The sequence below is a fragment of the Ictidomys tridecemlineatus genome, chromosome 10, assembly GCF_052094955.1.
Source record: "Ictidomys tridecemlineatus isolate mIctTri1 chromosome 10, mIctTri1.hap1, whole genome shotgun sequence".
In the NCBI taxonomy this organism is placed as follows: Eukaryota; Metazoa; Chordata; class Mammalia; order Rodentia; family Sciuridae; genus Ictidomys; species Ictidomys tridecemlineatus.
In genome coordinates, this window is record NC_135486.1 from 59,768,675 (window position 1) to 59,786,800 (window position 18,126).

Here is an 18,126-nt window from a genome sequence, read left to right on the forward strand (position 1 = left end):
TTCCAGGGCTCCCCTGCACCTGTGCACCAGGTGCCTCATTGTGGATTTCCAGAGCTCCCCCGCACCTGTGTACTAAGTGCCTCACTGTGGATTTCCAGGCTCCGGGTACCCCTCTTCACCAGGCACAAGCACCTCACTGTGGATTTCCAGGGCTCCCCTGCACCTTTGCAACAGGCATCTCACCGTGGATTTCCAGGCCCCAGGTGCAACTGCTCACCAGACACAGGTGCCTCACTGTGGATTTCCAGGGCTCCCTTGCACCTGCGCACCAGGTGCCTCACCATGGATTTCTAGGCTCCAGATGCACCTGCTCACCAGACACAGTTGCCTCACTGTGGATTTCCAGGCTCCCTTGCACCTGCTCACCAGACACAGGTACTTCACCATGGATATCCAGGCTCCAGGTTCACCTGCTCACCAGACACAGGTGCCTCACCATGGATTTCCAGGCTCCCCTGCATCTGTGCACCAGGTGCCTCATTGTGGATTTCCAGGGCTCCCCTGTACCTGTGCACCAGACACAGGCACCTCACCATGGATTTCCAGAGCTTGCCTGCACCTGTGCATCAGGTGCCTCACCATGGATTTCCAAGCTCTGGGTGCACCTTCTCACCAGACACAGGTGCCTCACCATGGATTCCAGGCTCCTGTGCACCTGTGCACCAGGTGTCTCACTGGATTTCCAGGGCTCCCCTACACCTGTGCACCAGGTGCCTCACTGTGGATTTCTAGGTTCTGGGTGCCCCTGCTCACCAGATGCAGGAGCCTCACATTGGATTTCCAGGAATCCCCTGCACCTGTGCACCAGGTGCTCACTATGGATTTCCAGGGCTCCGGTGCACGTGCACACCACATAGGAATGCCACCTTCTTCTTCTGCTCTGTGAGTGCTGGTGCTCAGGTCCTCCCTGCCCTCCTCTACATGTGCAGGGTCAGGAGGCCTGTGCCAGAGCTCCTTCACAGGTAGAACAGGCGTCACTTGCACAGGGTAGCACGGGGTTGAACAGTTAGCTGTGAGTACCTCTTTGGTTACAGCGCAAGGCTGTGCTATGCTTTTGCAGGAGCGATGAGAGCCTAGGGGCAGGGGTTGCTCTCAACTCAGAAAACCCTGCTCCTGTGGGTCTTGAGGCAGATGGAGGAGGAGAGAGCACCTACAGGGCACATTCCAGGTATGACACTGGGTCCTACTCTGTTACAGTCAGTTCAGAATGTGCTTCGACATAATTTCATAATCCCAGTTGTTGTTGTTTGTTTGTTTGAAAATATTTATTACTTTTTAGTTGTAGTTGGACACAATACCTTTATTTCACTTATTTATTTTTATGTGGTGCTGAGGATCGAATCCAGGGTCTCGCATGTGAGCGCTCTACCGAGCCACAACTCCAGCCCTTTCCCAGTTGTTGTTGATGGTGGCTTTCTTTCCAAGAGACAGGAGGCTCTGGTCTGCCTCTTTGGCTGGTTAGCAGTGGTTTTGATGAGTGCACTCTGTCCTCTTTGCAAAAGGGTTTTATTTTCCCTTTTTTGTTGAAGGAGTTTTTTTTTTTTTTTTAAATTAGCACACATAGTTTTTTTTTCTTTAGAAGTTATTGTATGATTAAGAAACCCATTTTCCCCAGGACAGTGGACATGGTCAGCACCTTGTGGTCTTTGGGGACTGTTGGTGACTTGGGCTTGGAGGGCGCTGCTCGTGAGGCTCAGTGGCCTCCCTGTGCTGAGCTGAGGGTACTGTGTCCATGAAACCCACAACAGCCTTAGGAGCCAGGTGTCACAGGACAGGGGCTCCAGCTTCTTATACCCCAGTGGGCAGACGTGGCTGTGGACCCCACCCCACACATTTGTGCTCATTCATGAATTGTCACATGCACCTGCCTATGTGTTCTAAATGTCATTGGAAGTAAGCTGCTGTAAGGGCAGGGAGAATTCTCAAACATGTCCTCGTCCCTCTATGCTCTTTGAGACTCTGATGTGGCCCCAGTTTGGAAACTGCACACCCCCAGGGCTTCCATGGCTACAGCCTGGGTTATTGTTCTCACTGTATTTCTTTTCCCTGTGTGCCCAGTTTTGGGGTGGAATTTGAAATTGGGGACCAGTATGCCAGCAATTGGCCATTCCTGCTGGGAATCAGGGACTCCTGGGGATAGGAGTGATGGTCTGGAAGCCAGGAGTCAAGCAGATCCTGGAGCCACACTGCAGACCCTTGGCCTTGGCACAGGAGAGAGGTCCCAGGACTAAGTCCATTGTCTGTGGCTCTCCACCTCTCTCCCTCCCTCTGGTCCTGGATTAATGGCCCCTCCCCATTCCTGGTCCACTGCCCAGGGCCAGTGTTCAGCCCTGCAGTGGTAGTACTCCCCTTGAGCCCCCCGTTGCCTGGAGCACCTCCTCAGCTGCCTCAGCCCAGCGTCCAGGTGTGGTCTTAGCAACCTTCTGCAGCCCGGTGACAGAGAGGAATCTCATCTTTTTTCATTGGTGTGGAAAAGGTTCTTTGATGGGAAACAAGTTGCCCCCAGGATGGTCCCTCTTCTGCGCCTCTGAGTCTGACCTTGCCACCAGCCCAGGCTCTGCCGATGCCAAGAAGGCGGGCAGGGAAGGCTGTGGAGAGGCCGCGTCCTCTGGAGGCCTGGGGTTGAGGTTCTCCTTGGGGCTCTTATCCTTCGTCAGCATGGCCCTTTGGAGCAAGCTTTCTTTTGGCCCTTAGGAAGCTATACTGCCAGACCAGGGTTCACTGCTGGTTGAGGGCGAGGAGCAGGGGATGGTGTGTAGTTGAGTCTTAGGCCCCCACTGCTGGTGCCCAGGTGAGGGTGGGGGTTTGGGTGGTGTAGCGGCAAGGGGCCGAAGCCAGAGTGTGTCACCTCCCATCTTATTGGATACGGTCAGCTCTTCTGCCTCCCGCCTGCCAAAGGAGTGGATCCCAGTGAACCGAGTATCTGTTTATTCAGCATGGCTGCGTCTCTTCCTGGGGGTTCACAGGCTCTGGGTGGTGTCTTCAGAACTGTGGCACAACAGGCATGCAAAAAAGTATCACTGCAGTCACTGTTGAGCTGCGGCTTGACACCCACACGTGAAGGCACGTTCCAGCCATGGAAGAGGCAGCTCCTGTGGTGCAGCCTTGCCCTGTGGGCCTCCCGAGCAGCATCTCCCACGCTCCCTGCGCCCATACCCTCTGTGGGTCTGACTGCTGTTGGAGCCCCACGCTCCCTGTGCCTGGGCCCTCTGAGTCTGAGGTTCTGAGGGCCTCACACCAGCAGGGCCATTCACTGCTTGGACCTCCGCACCCAGCTGTTTCACCAAGTGCCATCCTCAGTTCCCTGTGTCATCCCTCCTGTCTCTGAACCTTGTCCTGTGAGGTAAGCTGTGAGCAGAGTGGGAGAGCACATAGCTCTGATATCCTCAGGGTCATGTGACCAGGCAAGTAGTGTTAGGACATGGGGACACTGAAGAAGCTGGGACAAACAGAAATTAGTACAGCATTCACACAACTGCTGCCAGGCCTGTGGCATCCACAGCAGGTCCCGGAGGATGAGGTTGCATGCCCCCTGGGACAGTGAGTCCCAGGTGCCTGTGGCCTCTGGATCTGTGGGCAGTTTCTGGAAGCAGCTTCTGGGGCTTTGGCCCCACTGCCCACAGGTTCTGGTCCTCCCTTACATTTGGAGTTCAGGCTTGCCATGGATTCCTACAGGACTTGTCATTTCTAGAACTCTTGGGTTACCTGTGCCGGCCCTAGGACCTCAGGGCAGCCTCCAGCTCTGGCTTCCTGGGGAGGAGCCTTGCCCTCCCCTCGAAGGCTCTTCTGCAGCAACCCCACCAACCACCAGGCTTTCAGACTCACCTGTGGTGCCCTGCATTCCTCCACCCAGCGTGGGCCTCAGGGCTTCTTTGTGGCCACAGACACCTCCTGTGTTGACACACCTCTGTGGTGACAGCAAGCAGTATCAGCTGCCCACTGCTCCTGTGCTTAGGACGTGGCGTTCCAGCATTGGGGCCTAGGGGATGCACCTCTGCTGTACTTGCTGATTGTGTGCCTCACAGGGCAGTTATAGGGCAGTCGCAGGGCAGTTGCTGTGTGTGTGTTGTCATGTCGTCGGTCACTGACGTTTTGTCTTCCCTGGGGCCTGCTCCTTTGACCCTGCCAGCATTAGGAAAAACAGACCTCCATGGCCCTCCCTGCCAGCAGGTCAGAGAACGGAGACTGAGGCTCAGACCAGCAGCCAGAGTGTGGTGAGGCTGTTGAGGACCAGCCTTTAGTTGTCAATGGACTTTTATTTTATTTACTTATATGCAGTGCAGAGAATGGAACCCAGTGCTTCGCACATGCTAGGCAGGCGGTCTGCCACAGAGCAACCACCCCAGCCCTCATTTTTTTTTTTTTTTAAGAAAGAATGAGAGAGAGGGAGAGAGAGAGAATTTTTTAATATTTATTTTTTTTTAGTATTTGGCGGACACAACATCTTTGTATGTGGTGCTGAGGATCGAACTTGGGCCGCATGCATGCCAGGAGAGCGTGCTACCGCTTGAGCCACATCCCCAGCCCCCCAGCCCTCATTTTTAATGGTGGACACAGTGCACTCTCTGCAGGGAGGTCCTCCCCCGAGGGGTGGCTGACACCTGAGGTGTCTCCTCTGGCAAGTTGGTTTTGGTCCAGTGACAGTGACACAGATGGCAAGGGCTGGGAGCAGAGTCTAGGCAGGTACTTATGAAATCGAATTGTGGCGTCCAGATGCCAAAAGGCCACGGTACCCAAGTGGCAGGAGCTTTTCCCAGACCCCAGCGGGTAGAAGTGGTAGGGATAAGCTGTGCTGGCCGGAGGCGTCTGGGGAAGGCACCCAGGAGCGAGGCCTCACAGGTGGAGCCTTGGCTGGACTTCGCTCCAGCAGTTGCAGGAGGTTCCAGCCATGGAGGCATGTGCCCAGGCCTTCTGCCTCGAACTGCAGAGGGGAGCACGTGCGCTCGGCAGCTCAGGGCCCGGAGGCCAGGCCAGGAAGGGTGCTGGGCACTGTCCTGCCAGGTGTGGTGCTCTTGGTGCTTCACTTTGATATTGCTCAAAATGAGTGTCAGGCAGGGCTGAAGGCGCAGGGAGACCTGGGCATGAGGTCCGTCCAAGTCTAACAGCTCGCGTCCTGCTGTGTGGGTTTGATTTCTGGGACTCGTCCTCCTATTCTGAACCGGAAGCAGCCCTCAGGCTGTGAGTCTGGGTAGCAGTGGGTGTGAATTCTCTGCGGCAGACGCCCTTCCACACCTGGAGCACTGTGGAGTGAAGGTGCAGTTGGCAGAATGTGGACAGGAAGCTGCTCAGAGGAAGTGAATCCTATCAGGACAGTCAAGGAGAGTCGGCATGCTGGCTTCTGTCCTCGCTGGGCATGAGGACTGTTTCAGGGTGTTAGGCTTTAGCTCTTGTATGGACGCTGATAATTTAAAATTGATGAAGAATTGATCCTATCAAGTCTGATATTTTCTTTGGTTTACTTTTTATAAATATTTTTAAAATATTTGTTTTAATTGTAGGTGGACACAGTAACCTTTATTTTATCTCTATATAGTGCTGAGGATCAAACCCAGTGCCTCATGCATGCTGGGCGAGCACTCTACCACTGAGCCACAGCCCCACCGCTGTTAACTTTTCATCACTTCTTTGAATGTCTTGTTTTCATCCTTAAAACAATGAATAGTTTAGGATCCTATTTCAGGAGATGGTTTTCCATGGTGAAGGAAATTCCCTTTCTTGCCAGGAGTCCATTTGGGGCCTTTGTCATTGAAATAGATTGTTGTCTGCAGCCAGCCTTGCCTGGTCTTCCCTTTTGTGGTGTGGCCTTAGGACCTAGGAAGAACTGTACTTTCTACCTTTAAAGTGAATAAAATGGCATTGGTGTGCCTTGCCTAGGAGAGTACCTCAAGCCTGGGGACCTGGGGCATGGCCATCTCCAGGAGGAGGGCTCTGTTGGGGGTGGGCCCCGCCTTTACCAGGCTCCCTCCAGGAGGGTGGTGCACACCAGCTGTGTATGCCCAGCATGTAGCACCCCCCTGTGTCTTCTGCTGGGCTTCTCCTGGCACCCCTGGGACATACCTGTCCCATTTTGGTGTGGTGATTCAGCCCGTGGATTTTGACCTGTCACTAGATTGAGAGCCAGTTAGGTCCCCCCACATAAGAGAGCAGACCACCTCCAGCCCTTCCAATGGTGGGATGTGGTATGTGGCGCATGTGTGGTGACATCCAGAGTGTTACGTGGAGTATCCTAGATGTGCCTGCCAGGGTCCCAGCACACTGCCAGCTCTCATGGAGAAAAGGTCCATCTCAGATCTGTCTCTGGTGCCGCAGTTTGTGCCCTGGGAGGCCCTTTGTTGGCCCACCAGAGTCCAGCTGGAAGTGTCCCTGGGTCAGAGGGCTTGTGGGACACCGTGGGGTGGGCTCCTCAGTCTTGGCAGCCACAGAGGCATCTCCTGGCTCACTGAGGAGTGTCCAGACCTTAGCTAAAATGGCCATCTCTGCTCTTGTTGGACTCCACATCACCTTCTGCACCAGGCTTGTGGGTACAGCTGTTTAAGTGAGCACTAAGGGCGCGTCTTATGGGCCTTTGCTGGCTGGTGCCTGTTGGGTCCAGCCTGAGGCCCACCCCACTGCTTGGTCTAGTTCCCCTGCTGTCACCTGGGGTCAGATGTCTCACAGACCCTGCTGCAGTCCTGCCTGACTCCAGAGGGGTTCCAGCCAGCAAAAAGGTGGACGCATAAAGAACCCTACGGAGGCTGAAGAGATCCATCCTGTCCTCAGCAGACCCTCCCAGCTGAGTGCTCAGAGCCAGTGGTTACCTGAGGGCACATCGAGTGGCATCTCTTCCTGGGCAGGCCTGACCCTCATGAGTCCATAGTCTCTTTATGGGTAAGAGTACCTTGACACAAGGACTAGCTCAGGCCCCTCCATGGTTCAAGCCAGCTTATTTGTCATCAGCCACTGGTGCTTGACTGGACAGTGGTCAGAGGACTAGGGGGTCCCTGTGCTCTCTGGCACAGAGGGTAAAAACGTTTGAGGGTAAATTGGCGAGATGGAGAGGGTGGATGGGCAGCATCTCTAGGGCACTCTGTGTGGAAGACACTTCCCTGAATGTCACAGAAGTGCTGTGTTTAGGGGAAGAAAGTTCTAGTGCTGGCCAGGCCACAACCACGGCTACGAGGCTCGTGGGCAAGAGGCCAGGCCTCTGATGCCCAGTGTCACGAGCCTGTGGCCATAAGAGCCAGCTGCAGAAGAAGCAGTGGGCTTTGAGGGGGACGACTCACCTTCTGCCCTGAGCCAGCTGCGGACCCCCGTCCACTGTGGAGCAGAGCAGCACCACACTCTGCAGCACCTGGGCTGGGTACCCGTGAACCCCTGCTGTCCTGTTGCCCCACACTGGTGTGTGGCTGGTGCACCCCTGCTTTCCTGTTGCCCCTGGTGGCTCCGAGGCCAGCATCTGGCTGTCGTCACAGGCCCCCACTCCTTGGAAGTATGTGCCACCCCAGGACCCTCCTTGCCCTCTGCAGATGTCGCTGGGTCGTGCTGCTGGGATGGTGTGGGGCTGTGCGGGAACGCCTGCCTGAGCAGCTGGGCTTCCCCCCTGTCCTCCTGTCTTTCTGCGCAATGCCGGGCTCTAACCAGCTCCTTGTGTGGCTGTGCCCGGACAGCTTTGCTTCTCCACAACCTCACAGCCTCCGTGGGTTCTGTGGAGTCCACTGGGTAAGGCCATTGTCCCCACTGCCCCCTACCTTCCTCCCCTGCAGAGCTGGACCACGGTCCCCCATGGAGTCCTTATGAAACACGAGTTTTTGTTGCTGGCTAGGCTGATGTGTAGGGATATATGGTTTCTAAGCCAGTGCTGCATTCCTGCCTGGCAGGTGGCAATGTGGCAGTGCTGCGTTCCTGGCCTGGCAGGTGGCTGTGCAGCAGAGATTGCAGACAGGGTTGCCCAGGCCAGTTCTCTGCTTCTGTGCCCTCCTCCCCTCCTGCTCACCCTGCTCTGCTTGGTTGGGCCTGCGACCAGCAAAGGCTTGCCCAGGAGCCCTTGTCCCTAGCACCAGCCCTGCCCCAAGCTTCCGAAGAACCTCGTCCAGTGCTGGCTTCTGATACATGGTCAGTGTCCAGGTGGGCCACTTTGGCTTCCTCACAGAAAGAGACCTAGGTGGGAATAGAGGTCCCCACCGTGCCTGTGGGCATCTGGGAATTGCACCCTGTGCTTTCTCCATGGGGTCAGTTGGGCCACACTACAAGGGTGTCCCCAAGGAGTCCTAGGGTCTTGGATATTCAGTTCTTGGAGTGAGATATTTCTGTATCACAGGGACAGAGGAAGAGTCCATCCCCCCACCTGGCGTTCAGCCAAGGAGTCTCCTGAAACAAGCTGAGAGTGGACATGTAAACAGGAGAAAGGTGGACAGTTGTGTCCTGGGCACTGAGGAGGGAAGGGGGCACCCTGGTGCATGTGCACTGCCAGTGCTGGTCTCCCTGCGCAGTCACCACCTCTGGTTGGCTGGGTGCCTGGGGATGGGACCCACGGTGGATGGCTATCTCCGGGAGGACTACTGCAGACATGGGCCCTTCTGAGCCCACCTGCCCGGACCCACTCTCCCTGCACAGCACTGGAGAGTCATCTTGAGCCCACAGCACCATCCTTGCCTTTGTTGCCTGGGCCATGGGACAAGAGGCTGACTGGCTGGACCTGGAAAGGTGGGCAAGCAGGTCTCTGCCTCTGGAGCAGGGTGCCACCCTGACACTGTCCTGGCCCTTGGCTTCCCTCTGCTGTCCCGAGGGATCCTGAGGTGCAGGCCTGGCCTTCACCCTGTGGACTGTGGGCATGTGATCTCCTGCCGCCATCTGCTCCTGGCCCACGGCTCTGGCCCTGCTGGGTGCTGATGGAGAGTGTCGCCTGGGGCTGGGGTCTGGTAGGAGTCAGCCCTGCCTGGAGCCTGAGTGAGCCTCACCACGCTTCTGCTCTGCTCTTTCCAGGGAAAGTGCGGTGGCCAGACTTCAACCAGGAGGCCTACGTGGGCGGGACGATGGTGCGCTCTGGGCAGGACCCCTACGCCCGCAACAAGTTCAACCAGGTGGAGAGCGACAGGCTACGCATGGACAGAGCCATCCCAGACACGCGGCACGACCAGTGAGTCCCCAGCTGGCACCCGTGGCAGGCTCGCCCTGCTGTGCCATGGGGTCTCCCCTCCCAGTGACGTCAGGCTAGGAGAAGCCAGGACTGCCCTGCGGCAGCGTGCAGAGGCAGAGTCAGAGGGAGAAGTGGAGGAATTGACTCTGTGGCTGAGCACTTGTTATTTTGAGGATCCAGTCACAAAACACATTTTCCACTATTGTCAACCTTAGAGGGAAGAAACTTTAGATCCTCGATTACTGGGATGGCTTAAGTCAAAATGTGGAAACTTGGAGGAGGAAGTCGGCCTCCCAGCAGGGTCAATGCTAAATGGAGCAGAAACATGGGCACAGGAGGGGTGTGTCATCTTGTTACCCAAAGTTTGATCCTTGTCCCAATGCCAGTCCAGTAATGAGCACATTTTTTTTGAGAAAGGAAAAAGAAGGCTTATTGCTTTGCTAGCAGAAGAGAAGCCAGGGGACTCCTGTCCCAGAGGCTGTGCTTCTGCCTATCAGCAGGAGCAGGGGCTGTTTAAAGAGGTGGCTCAAAGGCAATGCTCCAGGTGTTCTCTGTTGCAGCTGTAATTCACTTGTTAATTTGGGAGGTCTTTTGCTGCCACCCCCAGAGTCTGGATTACCCCATTCCTGTGGTGGTTGTGTGCTCCGGGACAGATAGCTCTGCCTGCATGGGGGAAAGGTCATCCTGTGATTAGGGAGGGACAGGTTAGGGAGGAGCAGGGAGGGAGGAAAGAAAGAATCAGGTCCACTTTTAAACTCAATCGCTGTGACCGACAGCGAGGGCTAATTTCAGAACACAAATGGACCCTGCTGCGACCACTCTGTGCACCTGGATCCTGGCTTTACTTCTTCGGGGGCCTGGGGTGGGTGTCCGGGCACCCAGGCTCCAGCTTCGTGCAGGGTACCCCCTGTATGGTCCAGCTGTTGTCACCCTGCCTGGTAAGCCTTGCTGTGAGAACACATGGACAAGGGCACTCGGAGTCCCTAAGGCACTGGTCTTGGTTTGGATCACCCAGGAACTGTAGCCCCACCCCAAGGCCACTTGCTTCCTTGAGGGTCGGTGGGCCCTCTCGCCTGTGCAGTTGTGTTTGGAGTTCTGGGTGGTGTCGGTAGCCTGGGGAGGATCACACGTCTACCATGTTGGGCCCTCTGCAGGGACACGGGAGTGCCTGTTGGAGGCCCAACCGTGCACATGGGTTGCAGCCTGGGGCTTTGTCATCGTCACCCAATGTGTCTCTTAGACTGAGACTTCCAGGATAAGAGATAGAGCTGGGCTGGGCTTTCAGGGACTGCAGAGGAAAGCAGTGTGGGAGGCCAAGTCCCTTCCCTGCCCTGGGGACTTCGGATGGTAGGGACCGGTCACCTCAGGGCTGCCCTTAGCTTGGTGTCCCAGGCAGCTCTGAGCACCACAATGGTGTGCGCGTGACGTGCTGTATAACACGTGTCACGTCACCGACCTCGCCACTCATGTCCCACCCCAGATCGCTGCCACGCAGGGTTCCTATCCCCACGGGTCCTTCTCGAGGCCTTGCACTGGGCCCCAGTGCTATGCTGCTGGCTACATCGGCTTGGTCAACTCTTGAACACTCAGTGGACCTGTTTGCAGTAGGGGCCCTGGCCTGGGGTCGGACCCAGGGAGTCGCGTTTGAAGCTGTATGTGTCCGTCGCAGGCGTAGACATGCACGTCTCCAGGGAGTCCGTGGCACTTTCCAGATGGCCCCAGGGGTTCGTCTCCACTGCCTGGCTTGCAGGCTCCCCCAGGCCACTTGGGATCCTCATGTGCTGTGATGCAGACGTGGGTGGTCTCCTGGTGCAGGGAGGAAGCCACAGCACCCAGGTTGTTGGAAACTTGCCCAGTGACTTAGAGCTTTGAAGAGGGCTTGGCCTGAGCCAGGGCTCTAGCAGAGCCTCACGTGGACAGCCTGGGGTACCATCTGCACAGGAGATGGGCCTCCAATCACGGTGGCTTCAGAGCTGGTTTTCCCAAGACTCGTGTACCTTTCCCTTGGGCTGAGGGTGGCCCTTCCTGGCGCCCATCTGTAAAGTTCTGGCAATACGTCGGAGAGGGAGACCACCCAAGAGACTGACTCCATGCAATTGGCAAAAGGGGATATTTATTGGGGATCCATTCTAGCGCGCTGGGGCTCCGTGCTCACTCAAGAAGGGAGAGCAGCCCAGAGCCCAGAGCAGAGTTCAAGCGGAGCTTAAGTATACTTTTCGGAGAGGGTGGGGGGCTTTGCATACATCAGAACAAATCATCATGAGGCGCGGGAAAATTGAACAACAACCCTGATTCAGGATTAGTGTATACATTGGCGGGTACAATCAGGGCAGGAGTGATTGGTGCTCCTAGGTGGGGTACACATTCAAACTGATTGGTTTGGACCCTGAATATCTACGTGACAAACTGCACAGGGTCTTGAATGCTTACGTGAGGAGTTGCACAGGACCCCAGTCCATAAATCACTAAATGGCCAGTAGGGCCTTGTCCTAACTGCCTCAGGAATTTAACCCATGCTTTGCAGTTTTAGAATCAGGTTTACAAGCCTGGTCCTTTACACTTTAACTCAGGCTCTGCGGCTTAGAATCAGCTTGGAAATTTTACCTTTACACATCCACACACAGGCCAAGCTCCTCTGCTGCCCACTGCAGGGTCCTTCCGCAGCCTCCATGTATGTGCACTTGTGTCGCCAACATATCCGGAGTGGGAGCTTGCCAAGCGGGTGTACAGGTGTCACCGTGTGGGCGTTCTCAGGTTGCTTTCCGTTCTGGCCACTGGATGTGTCAGGTGCATGTTAGAGCAGCAGCTAGGAGCCTTCCACCATCACTGGACTTTGGCTGAATTAAGTTCTGTTCAGAGCCAACCTGGAGCCTGATCTGGAGGCAGCTCGATATCCTCAGAGTGAGGTCTGGGAGGACTGAGCTTGTGGGCGCTACCTGGGAAGGCCGGCCTCTCTTCCTTCACATGACCACCGGAGCATGTTGAAGAAGGTGGCCTCTGAGAACGAACTTGGTGCCCTACAAACCTGGCATGAATCCCAGACCTCCCATTCTTCTGTGGCCTTTGTCCCCTATGACGTGGCACACGGCCCCGTCTGACCTGTGAGGGTCAGGCAGTGTTGGCAAGGCCGTCCCTCCTTAGGACATAGCTCTGGAGCCACTGTGGCAGCCCCTGCTCTCCCAGAGCCCACCTGCTGCCCAAGGGCTCCCCGCAGGTCTGTCACCACTGACGTGCCGGCCTTTGCCTTTATTCTCTTCCTGCCTTGGCTCTTTGGAATGGTGGCTTGTTACCTGAACACGTCCTGGCATCAGGACGCCCAGTGGTATTGAGAGGGACACTTGGCATAACCTGCCCACCTGTTAAATTCTGTGGATCATTGATGGCATCAGGAGTCACAGAAGCATGGCCAGCAAGAGGCAGGAGCATGGGCAGCCAGGAGAAGTCTCACTGACCCCTCACAGCCTCCAGGGCAGGCACAATGAGCCAGGGTCCCGAGGGCAGCAGACAGGCAGCCCCACGCCAGGTTTTGTTCAGCTCCACAAGTGCATAAAAACAGTGCTAGAGAGCTTGTCTGGGATCGGCACGCCCAGCTGGGCGAGTGCACAGAAGTGCCCAGGACACGAGGCTCCTGACAGGCGGAAGGCCACGCCACCACCTGCCTCGCCTAGGTTGACCATGGAGACCTGGAAGCACTTGCTGTCCAGAAAGGCTGCTGCTGCTGTCCAGGTGGGCTGCTGAGGGAGGTGGCCCTGGAGGCAGCTGACCCTGGAGGCACCAAGACTGGTGTGGACTGGAGCTGGCTGCGAGGTTTGTGGAGAGCAGAGGCAGCTCAAGGCTGTGGCTGTGCCCTCCCCTCCCTGGCTTTGGCCTGTGGTTTGCAGACAGTTGAGATGGACTCAAGACCCTGCCAGAGCTGGCATCTAGCAGACTCCTGCCTGGGTGCAGGAGAGCTGGCCAGCTGCCCTCCCCATTTGCTGCTGGGAAGCAGTCCTGTGGGATTCCACCTGGAGTCGGGAGTGACCGTCAGAGCCACGTCTTAGCAATCTCTGGGTCCAGTTCTGGCCTCCCAGCCCTGTGAAGGGTTTGGCTTGATTCTGGCCTGCAAGGCCTTCCCTCTGCTCAGCTCAGTCAGCCTCTCTGACCCTGGCTCAAGGGCTATGCCATGTGCTGGCCCAGCTCTCCAGGTACTGTCCTCCTCTGGGTCACCAGCCCACCCCAAACCTGGCCACCTCTCAGTCCTTCCAGGAGATTCTTTGAGGCATCTTATCTAAAATGGCCTAATAATTAGTAGCAGCATGATGATGTGTTTTGTAAACCTCTCCATCATGGCTACTTCCCTGATTTTCTAAAAAATTTGATATAAAATCTGCAACAAGTATGCACTAAAATGTGGTTTTAAAGAAAAATGTAATTGCAAATTTTTTAAATGATATAAATATAAATTTTTCTCAATAATATAAATAAATAAATAAAATATAAATAATAAGAATAAATACCATCAAAAGAAACTTCTCCACTAAAAAATTTGCCTTCTCGAAATTCCCTGCTCACCTAGGTCTGCAGGAGATGCTGTTTCCCTCTGTGCACCCTCGTGCGGAGCTGGAGGAGGTCGTCACACCTGGCGTTGTGCGTCCAGGAGACCTGGCCAGCTGCTGGCCCAGCACAGCACTGTGTCTCAACTAGGGCCACCAGGTGTATCCTAGGAGTACAGGGTGGCAAATGCCAGTGACTCCCGAGGAACAGCACACGCACGTCAGGACCGTAATCATGGTTGGCTCAAAGGGGAGAGCTGATGGATGTAGGAAGGGACAGTTGCGCTCAGTGTCCTGACCTATGCTCAAGGGCACGTGAGGAGCCCAGCAAGTGCCAAGCTCAGTGGTGACCAGTGTGCTCACAAAAGGTGAGGCCCTCTGCTGCTCATGCAGTTGCATGCCATGTGTGGCATCGTTGGCACAAGCTGACACAGGACTGTCCCGGTGTTAGGGGAGAGGCAGGCAGATGGCTAGCTGGAGGAAACCTATTGCCCACTGGCAGGGCTGTGGGGCTCCTGGAGGCCTCTGCAGACAGCACCTCACAATCCAGCAGTGATGATAGCCTGAGAGGAAGGGCAGCCACAGAGCCCTTGCTGGGCTCCAGGCCCTGTGGGAGGAGGGCTGTACGAGACGCAGGGCCTCCCGGGAAACAGCAGGGCGCAGTCCAAGGATGTTTAAAGCTCTGTTACTAAGACAGTGAGTGTCATCTTCAGACCAGGCTGTGGTGTCCAAGCAGTGTCAGGAACCCACCTGAAGCTCATGAGGAAAACCCAGAGGCCCAGGTGGCCACGTGCCTGAGGAGCACACCGGGGAAGCTGCCCCTCTGACCCACCGCAGGCCTGCGGCCATGCGAGTCTTGCAGTAGGAGGCAGCAGAGGCAGACGCGCACCTGGCTCCAGCAACCTTGGAGACCAAGGAGCCTGGCCTGCTGTCTTGCTCTGGGCTGTCCAGCAGAAGAGGTGGGCAGTGTGTACCCACAGGGCAGCATGCAAGGGGTGTGGCCCGAGTTGGGCTCTGTCAGAGGTAAAGCTGGACAGAGTGTACGCCACATGGATGACCTTGGGCACAGAGCCACTTTCTCACCTCCTCTGGGTCCAGAGTTGAAGAACCAGAACTTGAGGGTCAGTATGTTCAACCAGCTGAGAGTGTGTACCGCCATCTCAGGGCTTTCCCGTATGTGTCGCTGGTGCCCGTGCCCACACTTGCCCTTCTGCCACACTGGTACAGTATACAACACAAAGCCCTCACCTGCTGCTGCCCTGCGCTGGGACTTCCAGACTCCGTGCCCCCATGAACGCCTGGTCTGCAGTCTTGGACAAGGCACTGCCCACGGAGACCACTTGGCCTTGCCCTTGCAGACCTGAGTTCTACCGGCATTTCAGGAGGATGGAGCCTTTCCCATCTCCTCTGCCATTTCAGAGCAGGTGCGGTCTTGCAGCTGGCCATGCCCCTCCCCAGCCTCTTGGTGTCCTGAGCCCACATGCACACTCCTGGGGTCTCTGGCCACCCTGCCTCCCCCACCCTAAGCTCTTCCTGCAGGCTGGGTGCCCTCCTCCCTGTGGCTAGGCGCACCTCCCCCAGGCCCTGCTGGGCCTCAGCCCGTCTCCTGACTCCATCCTGGCCTCTGTACACAGGTAGCCTCCACCCACACACGCTGCCCGTGTGACTGTCCCCTGTTCCTGACAGTGGCCTTCTGGTTCTCGATGTCCACTCTCATGGCTATATTCCTTCAATAACCTGAAGGCTGGTGCAGAGGAGTGAAGCACATGCCTCAGCACACAGCTGGTGTCCAGGGCTAGCAGGAGCAAAGCACTAGCCCAGCGGAGCACCAGGGGCCATGAGTCAGGTGGGGCGAGGAGATGCTTCAGCCCCTTCCCACTGCAGACCTGGCCCTCCCTGGTGCGGCACAGAAGCCTTTAGTTTTCCCATCAGAGTCATTGCCACCCAGAGTCACCTGCATCACAAGCCAGAGCTCATCTGTTTGCAGCCACTTGAGTTCCAGATACTGATTCCAGCAGCTCTGAGCCATGTGAGCCCAGATTGGTGTTTTTCAAGTCTTTGTGAGTCTGGTTTCCAAGTCTCCATTTTACTGGACCAGAAGATTCCGGAACCCTGGGAGCAAGTGAACCGGGACCCAGAGTCGCCCAAGGCCCTGCCTCTTCTCAGCACCGTCCTGCTTCTAGAGGACAATTCTCTGCTCTTCCTGCTGCTGACCTCAGACCAGCTCTGCTGGCTCCTGGATACAACCAGCCCTGCCATGGCTGTTGGAGAGCTGGCAGAGAGACGGCCCTCAGACAGAACGCATTCCATTACTCCTGACTTCTGTAGCTCCTGCTCCCGTGGTTTCAGCATGGACCCGGGCACACGCCTGCACATTCTGCCCTTAGGGCAGGAGGGCTCGCAGACTGGTTGCTCCTGCTTCTGCCTGGAGGTTGGCAGCCCTAGTCAGCCCCGTGCCTCACATTGAGGTGGAGGCATGGGAGGTGCCACCCCCGACCCTGGCCTTCATTGGCACCACTTGCCAGTAGCCATCTTGGGACTGGTGCTGTCCAGCAAAGCATTCCCAGTTGAAGCTTTGCACGTGTCTCAGTTCCTTGATCTGACCAGCTGCCAATTCTAGATACCAGTCTGCTTATCAGTAAAGGCTCAGAGGTAACGAGGTTCCGTGTCAGTCACAGAATGCATTTGCCTCAAACAGCAGGGACTGTTTTGTGGTTCTTTCATGACTAATTAAAACAGACCAACTGTGATGACTCAAGTGAAGCAGGGAAGTCCCTCTTGTGATCCCACCTGACTGCTCTGTGGTTGTACTGTTTCTCACTCGTGTTTGAGATTGTCTTCCCATCTGACAGGAAAAGGTGGCGAGGCTGCCAAGTCCCTCAGCCCACACCATGCACTGTGTGTAGTTGTCCAGCAGCTGCCAGGGTCCACATGCATCTCACTGATGGATGTTTTGGCCACAGCCACCTCTGCCCAGTGCGGGCTGTCTCAGCTTGGCGGGGACCACACTAGCTGAGGAGTGAGCCTGACCTCACGGCCTGCAGGTTCCTGGGGGTGTTGCCTGTTGGCTGTAGTGGCAGAGTGCTTGATTCCAGGGTCGCAGGACAACCTTGCAGGTGACAGTGACAGCGTGGAAGAGCTTGTGGGCAAACCATTGGCCCAGCCAGCTGAGGGCCAGGCCTCGCCCTCACCACTGCCTGGTTGGTATGACTGTTCAGAACTGATTCTGAGCCAGGCTTGCAGCATGAGCAGCTCTATTCACACTCAGGGACTCTGACTCTGGCTCCTGGCGCAGGCCTGGCACCACACTTGAGCCTCCTGCAGCCACGTAGGCAGTGCCCTCCTGGGTACTGTTCCCTCAGGATGTGCAGCCCTGCCCCGAGCAGCACCAGGAGTCCACAGGCCTGCCTGGCTCTCTGTTCTGCGATGCTTGGGCATTTTAGCCTGGAGCTGAGGACTCTTGTCATGTAGGTAGCACTTGGTACCCCTGCAGTTCTATCTCTGGAGTACACACACTCAGAAAGTGCTGTGTGGAATCTGCCCACCTCTGGAGGCCTGGTCTCAGGTTCTGCTGAGAAGTGGCCCCAGAGCTCTGCTAACTGCTCAGGAGAAGCAGTGCCCTTGTGCTCCATTCCACCGGCTGCAGGCACCACCCTCACTCTGGTTGCTTGGAAACGGCCTCACTCTGGTTGCTTAGACACAGTTGTGGGGCACCTGACATCCAGGTGGAGGGGAGTTGCCATGGGCCCTGGCTGCTCGTGCCGAGTAGAGGGGAAAGTACAGGTAGGGCAGTGGGCACAGTGGCCTGCCCTGGGAACTGCAGTTGCTGTTAGAGTGCCAGAGCTACGTCTGCAGCAGGCTGGGGTGGCCCTAGGCGGTCCTAGTCCGGTGTGTTCTCAATGTGCTGGTCCCTGTGGTCACGTCCTGAGGGAGCTTTGTCTCCCAGCAGGCCAGTGGCTCCCAGCTGCACAGTGCAGCAGCCATGCCACACTGTACAAACGGACCTTCTCTTCCCTCAGGTGTCAGCGGAAGCAGTGGCGTGTGGACCTGCCAGCCACTAGCGTGGTGATCACGTTCCACAACGAAGCCAGGTCGGCCCTGCTGAGGACCGTGGTCAGGTGAGGCCAGGACACCAGCTGTGGCCCAGTTAGCCGGGTCAACATGGCCAGCGGGGCCGTGGATGGGCCACCTGGTAGCTCTGTCCCTGGGCAGCTGATAGCCCCTCCAGCCTAGGCAGGGCCAAGAGAGGACACCCGCCCGGTTGCCTGCACCTGGCCACGGCCTTGTCCTCTGTTTCTCCTCAGTGTGCTTAAGAGAAGCCCTCCGCACCTCATCAAAGAGATCATCCTGGTCGACGACTACAGCAATGACCGTGAGTGCTGGTCCTTCCCCAGCAGGCTGTGGGCGAGGGTGCCGGGCAGGCCACGGCCAGAGGGAAGGGCTTCTCCCGGCCCAGGGGCAGCGCCCACCTAGCCACAG

At 56.6% G+C, this 18,126-nt stretch overlaps 1 protein-coding gene across 1 annotated transcript in view; it reads left to right on the plus strand.

Annotated features, from left to right (window-relative positions):
- Positions 1 to 18,126, plus strand: part of Galnt2 (polypeptide N-acetylgalactosaminyltransferase 2) — a 95,432-nt gene that overhangs the window by 53,053 nt on the left and 24,253 nt on the right. Inside the window, exons 3-5 of the mRNA XM_005320383.3 lie at positions 8,962 to 9,115; positions 17,667 to 17,765; positions 17,952 to 18,019. Of these exons, the coding sequence (XP_005320440.1) occupies positions 8,962 to 9,115; positions 17,667 to 17,765; positions 17,952 to 18,019 (321 nt within the window). The remainder of the gene's footprint in view (positions 1 to 8,961; positions 9,116 to 17,666; positions 17,766 to 17,951; positions 18,020 to 18,126) is intronic.